Source organism: Chanodichthys erythropterus, chromosome 4 (genome assembly GCF_024489055.1).
Source record: "Chanodichthys erythropterus isolate Z2021 chromosome 4, ASM2448905v1, whole genome shotgun sequence".
Taxonomy (NCBI): domain Eukaryota; kingdom Metazoa; phylum Chordata; class Actinopteri; order Cypriniformes; family Xenocyprididae; genus Chanodichthys; species Chanodichthys erythropterus.
The window spans coordinates 29,934,474-29,943,257 of record NC_090224.1 but is presented as its reverse complement, the minus strand read 5'-3'; the positions used below and the strand labels follow the sequence as shown (position 1 = coordinate 29,943,257).

The 8,784-nt window shown below is 43.1% G+C and overlaps 1 protein-coding gene across 1 annotated transcript in view; it reads right to left on the bottom strand.

Annotated features, from left to right (window-relative positions):
• Positions 1-848: 848 nt before the first annotated feature.
• Positions 849-8,784, bottom strand: part of LOC137019339 (dynein axonemal heavy chain 9-like) — a 37,312-nt gene continuing 29,376 nt past the window's right edge. The window contains exons 13-14 of the mRNA XM_067384700.1: positions 4,632-5,021; positions 849-1,077 (exon numbers count right to left, since the gene is read on the bottom strand). Of these exons, the coding sequence (XP_067240801.1) occupies positions 850-1,077; positions 4,632-5,021 (618 nt within the window). The 3' untranslated portion in view covers position 849. The remainder of the gene's footprint in view (positions 1,078-4,631; positions 5,022-8,784) is intronic.

Sequence of the window (8,784 nt, the reverse complement as noted above, 5' to 3'; positions counted from 1 at the left end):
CAACAAAATACAAAAGGAAAAAGAAAAGAAAGTCGCTGCTTTCATTTCCTGCTGATTATTAAAAGTAAAAAACGTCAGGCTGATACAACGCTCCTGATATCATAATGAAGAAGAAAGCCTCATTAAAAATCCAGAGGGAAAAAAAAAAAAAAAAAAAAATATATATAAATATATATATATATATATATATTTATATATATATATATAGTGGGTTCCCTATATTATTACATTAATAATTATTATTATTTAGTTGGATTATTAGGATTTTTGGTCTGGTTTTAATACAATTTACCAAAAACCTATTATACTATTAATAGTAGTAATAGTAAACATTGTAAAAAGCAGTTCAAAACAAGACTTTACAAAAGCATATTATAAAAATAAAACAACATAAATATGAGAAGATAAATAAAATGGAATTTAACAAATATTTTTAACATTTATTATTGTATTTAATATTTTCATTTTCACAAGCCGTTTATACTGTATACAGAAATGACAATTTTTTAACTATTATTTTGTATTTTAGATATAAGTGGCTCATCGCCGCTGCCGTTTATTCGCACAAACACAGCACGCTTTCTTCAGACTGACACCTCAGTTTCTCGGGGTGAGAGGTTTAAATGTGATATAACAGATTTGTAGAACAACTACAGCAGATTCAGTAAAACACAAATGAACAAAAACAGCAAAATTTGGTCATAGTGCTTTTAATGAAACTTTAATGAAATTTTTCAATGAAACTAATGAAACATCTTCACAACAAATGAAGAAAATACTATTAAATACTTATATAAAAAAACTAAAATAATATTATATAAATAAAAAATAATCAGCAGCAGCTAGTGGTTATATCTGAAGCAGTAGTGCGACTCCAGCTAAGGTCCATTTGGATGGACTGTCTTTCGTCTTTAGGTTGAATGTCCAGACGTATGTGGGTCCACGCTGTCTGGTCTTATACACGGGACACTGGTACAGACTTCGTGCGTCCTGTTTGTCCACAGGAATTGCTTTTATGAAAATCACTGGCATCATGGGCATGAGCTCCTTCAGACGGGCGTCCACTATAATTCCAGCCTGCAAGACACACATTATTCTCTTTAGTGTGTTCAGGGAAAATTATCAGTTTCATCAGCACTTTCAAGAGTTTATTTAGAAACATTTAAGTTGACAGTAATAACTCTATATGATAAATCACTCTATATGACTATATATATGACTCTATATAACTCTATATGATTTCATAATATAGTAAGTCATTAATGTGCATTTAAAGAATTGTCTTGTTAAAAGTACGGTAGTTTGCATCGTCCTTCACTAAACTACTTGAGCACTTTTCTTTGCCAAGATTTCAGTAGAAACAACAAGGTCTCCTTAAACAAGGAGAACTCAGTTAATTGAAATTAAGAAAATTGGTTAATTAACTCTCTTCTGCTCCACAGATGACAGACCAAAGATTGCAAAGTATTAGAGGGACGAATGCAAATAATGCTGACGGAGCAGCATCCATAAAGGACACAGTTTATGATTTCTCCTCAAATGAACACTCTAATTGACTTGCGGCTGCAGTAAAGGTTTATTGTGTTTTTAAATAGTGATCGTTTTATGACTCTCTGAATAAATAGTCACTGAAACACTAAAGCTATCCTCGCACACTTCACTAGCTGTATTAGTTTAGACAATTCATCAATAAACACTGTTGGGATAATGGGGTGAATTTCTTTAGTTTCAGGGCCTGAAAACTTCATGCTCACGTCTTCATGCTCAACTCTTTAAGCAGATTACACTAACTCATCAGCTAAGAGAATATCTTGGCTTTAGAAAACCATATCATAACTACTCTTATGAAAAAGAAGTACTTCAAGTTAATTTTATTAAGTATACTTAAGTAATGTCCAAGTGTATTTGTAAGTATACTTTATGTAGTAAGTATACCAGTATCAATGTGTACTATTTCTGTACTGCTTCGCTTCAGAAGGCCTTTATTAACCCCCCAGAGCCATGTGGAGTACATGTTTATGATGGATGGATGTGGATGGAAGCACTTTCTTCAGCTCATACTCGTGGGTCCCATTCACTCCCATTATCAGAAAGAAGTCATATACACCTAGGATGGCTTGATTGTGAGTAAATCTTGGGCTAATTTTCATTTTAAAGTGAACTAATCCTTTAAGTACAGTATAGGCCGAATATACAAATAGACTTTTCTGTCAGTAAAAGTCAAGTATACTTAAGTGCAATTTTAAGTATATTTCTGAGAAGTACATAAGGTATATTTCTGAGAAGTTTATAAAAAGTAGACTGAAAGTATACTTTCTTATTTTTAGTTTAAAAGAAGCATACTAATAGCACACTTGAATAAACTTTTTCATAAGGGTATGTATATGGGTCATCACATATATGCCTCTGTCTTTGATGTTCTCTCAGTAGGTGGAGAATCTCATTCATATAAATACGGGTTTTGTCCTCCATCTCTGGGTGAGCATCTGCTCATTTGTGCTTTCACACTTGGATAAGATGTGCGGTGGAAAACTGTGCTTAAAATCTTCCTGTGTGTAATTAAAACTGTTTATAGGGAGATTCCCAGAAAGCCGGATGCCTTTAGATTCATTAGAGCACTAATGGTGCAAACAGACGTTCTTTGCATTGCGGGTCAGAGTGTTTGTGTGTTTGACCTGTGTGTGGGAGTGTTAAAATGTAGTGACTGGATCAACTCATTTAACTAAATCAATTGGTAAATTAACCAAATGCTAATTAAAGTCTCAGCTGGAGACTCAGGTGATGTGCTACATGTTGATGCACATCTAAGGTGCTTAAAAGGCAGAGGCTGCTGAATGTTCATCGTCATGTGAATTTAAAAGAGCAGTAACCACTGCTGTGCATTAGACCGGCTTCATTCATCAAACTGCTCAACCTCCTTTTGGTTTCACTTTATTTTGATGGTCCCTTTAACACATTCTGTTGACTTTAACGCTGCACCTACATGTCTACTAACTCTCATTAGAGTAGACTGGTAGGGTTAGAGTTAGAAGTTGACATGTACTTGAAAAGTTACTTATAGTTAGTAGAATGTCTGTTGGAAACCATCACAATAAAGAGTTAGCAGATATTAAGCAGACAGTCGACTAATACTCTAATGAGCGTTAGTTGCAAATGTAGTTGCAAAGTTACTTATAGTCAACAGAATGTTCAAAATGGACCATCAAAATAACGTGTTACCCTCCCTTTTAAATTTTCATAATAATTTAGTCAATGTAAAGTTACCAGTGAACCTTACAAATGCATTAATATATTCATAAATGCTTAAGTTTGCTCTCTAAATCTGCGTTCTGCTTGCTGTGTCACTTCTCACTTCTCTTGTCCTCTAGAATGAGACGAGGAAAAACTAACATGCCTGACTGAAATGCTTCAATAACACACTGCCATAGAAAATTGACTTTGCTTAAAGGTGCCATAGAATTGAAAATTTAATTTACCTTGGCATAGTTGAATAACAAGAGTTCAGTACATGGAAATTACATACAGTGAGTCTCAAACACCATTGTTTCCTCCTTCTTATATAAATCTCATTTGTTTAAAAGACCTCCGAAGAACAGGCGAATCTCAACATAACACCAACTGTTACGCAACAGTCAGGATCATTAATATGTACGCCCCCAATATTTGTATTCACGGAGACAAGAGCCGTCGCTATTTTCATTTTTAAACACTTGCAGTCTGTATAATGCATAAACACATTTTCATTCTTTATAAATCTCTCCAACAGTGTGTAATGTTAGCTTTAGCCCGTTAGCCATGGAGCACAGCCTCAAACTCATTCAGAATCAAAAGTAAACATCCAAATAAATACTATACTTGCATGATCCGATGCATGCATGCAGCATGCATGAGGAACACTTTGTAAAGATCCATTTTGAGGGTTATATTAGCTGTGTGAACTTTGTTTATGCAATGTATAATAGAGTCGAGAGCTCGGGGGCGGGGAGTGCGACGATTTAAAGGGGAAGCAGCCTGAATCGGCGTATTTATAATTATGCCCTATAATAGGCAGTTAAAAAAATAATTAAAAAAATCTATGAGGTATTTTTAACTGAAACTTCACAGACACATTCAGGGGACACCTTAGACTTATGAATAAACATTCTAGGGCACCTTTAAAAAGGTTGTATTTCTTTGCATTAAAAAAAGAAATATTGATATTACAAATGTTTCTTCTTGTACATTTGTACTTGACACAGCTGTATATTAAGGGGGCAACACAGCTAATTCACTCACTGACCCCAAAACAAATTCATTTGTGAAGCACAAGAACAGAGGGAGTGATTGTAATGAGAAGGTAGGATGAAGAAAAATTGAGACTAATAAGTGTTAAAGTGTCTGTGTTGGCTGTCAAGCTTTCCATGTTTGCTCTTTTTACAAATATTTTCTGCTAGACGAAACAGACCGCGCTTGAGCTGTGAATGTGCTGCAGATGGTCTGTCACTGAATATCCTGGTTATAAGCACATCTTCACTGGCAAGATTGGTGGTGATAGCTTAATCGCTCTCTCATTCTACAACTGACACTTCATTATTTAACAAGTGAAGGATAACCCTGGTCCTATCATGAATCCAAAGACAGAAGAGTCGTACCTGTGTGTCCCATCGTGCACCCTCCATGAACAGCCCATGGATGTAGGCGCCCTCTCTGGGCGGCGTGCTGAAGTCCTCGCGGCTCTTTTTGGTCACATCACACTGCAGGCTCATTCGGTCCAGCGGCCACTCGTTACGGCGGGCCATGGATTGCATGATTGCCGTGAGGAAGGACTGAGGGTTGAAGAAGCCGGCTAGCCAAACCACGGAGGGCAGGCTGAAGTCAGAGGTCCAGGTCTCCAGCTCTCTGATCCGGTTCAGGAGGTCCATGAACCAGATGGCCAGACTAGACATGGATGGATAGGCACGCTTGGTCCAAGAGTCAGGTACTTGGTCCAGGTAGATGGCATTCTGTAAATTCTCCATGTCAGTGGTCATCGTGAGCTCACCCTGTGAGAGGAACACATGAAACAGATGTTGTGACAGAATGATTCAGCTGCACTATTGTTTTAAATGTTAAAAAGACATCCTTTTCCTTGAGGTCCTGAAATTACAGATGTTGTTTCTGATCACTCAATAGGCATCATTGCAAATTTTCAGTGTTAATGTAAACAAAGAGACATTTCTTTTGAGGTTATTTTGCTGCTTAGTTTTAAAGAGTTACATTTTTCACTTTTTCATTTTCAAGAATTCAAATATGATTTTCTCCTTTATTTATTTTCTCCTGTTACCAAACAGCAGAAAGAGACTGAATGTGTCATTATAGCAGGTGTGCAAAGAAAGCAATAACTGACTGCATATCAGATTTTACAGTTTTTTTCAATTGCTAAACGACAGTGGGCACAACTGGAGTCACATGTGCAAAACTCTAACTACAGTCTGCACAGCAGCAGTTCATGTGAACCAAACCTTAGTTTGTTTTTCATTGCTTGAACACAGTTTTCAAAACTCTACACACTTATCCCATGACTTTAACCACAACCTGCACAACACTGTGGATTTACAGCACTTTGTTCAAATGCTAACACACTGCTGTCAAAACTGTGAACCACACATTCAAAACAGAATAGATTTCAGCCTTGTGCCTTTCAAACACTGCTGATTTCAATTTCAGCTGAAAGGCTAAGCAGGTGTCTTGTTTTTTTTTTTTTTTAGACTTGTTAGTGAACACACACACACATATAGGCTATATATAGTTTCTACCTTTTTTTTCCCCCTCATTACTGTAATTCCGTAAATTACTACAGACTATTGAAGCAATTTTAATTTCCCTTAAAGAATTGTTGAATCATGTGAAAGAATGTCACTCTTTTCTTTGAAGAAAATATTACTTTGTATGAAGTCACTCAAATTGTTCAAACTGTAAAGATGAAAAATTTGTATTTTCTGGTTTGGTGTTTGATGCTAGTGTTTTTACTCTCAGTGTGTTCTGAGTGACAGTGTGTGTTATCTCAGTGAGGGTTGTGCATAGTGTTTGGCTGCACTGAGCCTGTTTTGAGCCATGTGTTAACTGTTTAGCTCAGGTGACTGTTGGTAGTGCAGACTGTAGTTAGAGTTTTGCACATGTAGCTCCAGTTGTGCTCACTGTCATTTAGCAATCGAAAAAAACTGTAATAATATGGCATAAAAATCATTCGGCCACCTGATCAGCATTTGATGTGGTGATGAAACCTCAACAGCAGCAGACAAAAGGTTTCAGAGGAACAGATAAAAGAATCTCCGTATAACAACAAGTTATTTAGTTACAGGTGTTTGTGTGTTTGAATGTGTGAATGAAGGAGTGTGTGTCTGTTTGTTTGTGTGTGTGTGTTCCCTTTCAGTCGGTCACGTTCGACGTACGTCAGTAGTGACCGACGAATTGGGGATATCGCTTAGAGAGCCCTATCAGCTTCGTGTAAACTAAAACAAGCCAATGGAATTGGCGTGCGATATTTGCATAATGCGCACCGCCTCCGACAGGTGTATATAAATAGGAAGCAGATGCAATCGCACTCTGTCTTTCGCTTCGGTGCCATTCAGTGGTGTCCTGTTTAAGAAGACTGTTTTGTGTGAACTAAACTGCCTCGAAGAGGATTCACAGCAAGCCGTGTGTGCCGGTGTGACGGTGCTACAGCGAGGTCGCGAGCTCCCGAGGATCCGAGCTATAGCTCTCAACTGCTGTTTTCACAGCACACGCCTAAGAGTGAAGTGTGTGTTGCGATTTGGGCCGGTTCCTCGGTGTGGCCAGGGAGTGGTGTACCTGGCACATCGCGTCACTCCCTGTGTGCTTCGGCACGAGCGAGTTGACTGTTTTCCCCTTCTAAAAGAGCTTTACAGACGAACCCTGACAGTATGCATTTCGTCTGTGCGTTAATGGGTGCGGTCGTTCCCTGGTCCCTGCTGATGGGCACAATCGTTGCATCTCGTGTTTGGGCATTCAGCACGCTGAAGCAGCTTTTGTGGATGGTTCATGTTCCCATTGCGGGAACATGACCATCGCGGTGCTGAGGTCGAGACTCTCCTTCCTGAAGTCTCAGGAAGCGGGGGTCCCCTCCCCTATGCCCCGTTCGACCGTTTTTTCCGGCCCGGGCCGGAATGACGGTTCGGCGGTGTATAGGAAGGGTGACCTGAGGTTTACGGTCAGGGCTTCCCCGCCGAGCGGAAACGCTCCTCGGGCCCCTGCCGCCTCTTCAGCACCGCAACCCATCGTGCCACCGTTGGTTTCCGCTGGGCCCTCTACGGACTGTCCAGCCGTTACCTTTGGTGCGCCGGCAGCGGATCGGATGTCGATCGCTGCATCGGAAGGTGAGCCTGAGTCCTTGGGGGAGGAAGATCCGGACGCGCTGCCGCCCGGGACGGTAGCGTTGCCCCAATCGCCTTGTGCGTCGGGCTTGAGTGGAACCCTCCTCCCTGTCCCGGCCCATCTCGGTTGGACGATTGGTATTTGGGGGGGGGGGTCGCGCTGGTCAAACCCAGCGTCCCGCCCCAATGCCTTTCTTCCCGGAAGTACACGATGAGGTGACCAGGTCTTGGCAAGCTCCGTATAGGGCTCGTACAAGGCCTGGTCCCTCGTCCGCCTTCACCTCCCTGGACGGCGGGGAAGCCAGGGGATACGCGAGGATCCCGCCAGTCGAGTGGTCTGTTACGATGCAGTTGTGTCCAACGGCCGCTGGCTGGCGCGGTGAGCCGCGTCTCCTGTCCCGGGCCTGTAAATTCTCAGCCGGTCTGACTGAGAAGGCTTACAGTGCCTGTGGGCAGGCTGCCTCCGCCCTGCACGCGATGGCCCTTTTGCAGGTTTACCAGGCAAAAGCGCTGTTGGAGTTGCCCCAGGAAGGTCCTGACCAACAGCTGCTTGGGGAGCTGCGCGCTGCCACTGACCTTGCCCTCCGGGCAACGAAGGTGATAGCGCGTTCTGTTGGCCAGGCGATGTCTACTTTGGTAGTCCAGCAACGCCACCTCTGGCTGACCTTGGCAGACATGAGGGAGACCGACAAACATCGGTTCCTGGATTCCCCCGTGTCTCCGGTCGGCCTTTTCGGCGACGCGGTGGAGAGAGGTGCCCAACAGTTCTCCGCTGCACAGAAGCAGGCTGAGGTTATCAGACATGTCATGCCACGGCGGTCCGCTGCTGCCTCCACCCAGCTGCCGTGGCTCAGCCTCAGCCCGCTCGTCGCCGAGGGCACCCGCCTGCATCTTCCTCCGCCCCTGCTAAGTCGGCAAAGCAGCAGCCTACACCAGCCAAACAGCAGGGTGCCGGTCGCGGACGTGGTGCCCAGCCCGTCTCTGCCAAGCCAGGTGGCAAGCGGTCGGGGAAAACTCGGCCCTGAGACGGGCGACCTGGAGCGGAAGGTTCCTGCCCTTCGGGAGAGTATTCCATCTGCTCTCCCACCCCCGGAGGAGGGCCGGGGGGATTTTGTGGCGTCTGTCCATCTACCGCCGCTGGCTCTCCGGAGTCCAGCGGTACCCACTTTGCCACAAAAAGAGAAGTTTCCTCAAACTCCAGGTCACAAGAGGGCGCGTTTGCCAGTGTGCCAGGCCCCGCCTCGCCGCTCGCAACCCACTCCCATTCCGCCAGTAGGCGGCAGTGTGATGGCGCAGACCGCGTCCCGTGCGCCGTCTCCCATTCGCACTGCTGCCTCGCAGAGTCCGACCTCACTCCGGGCCGCTCCCATGCCGTCCGAGTTGGGTCCCTCTCTGCCTTGCTGCCCCACCCCCGGTGCGTCTGTGGTCCCGC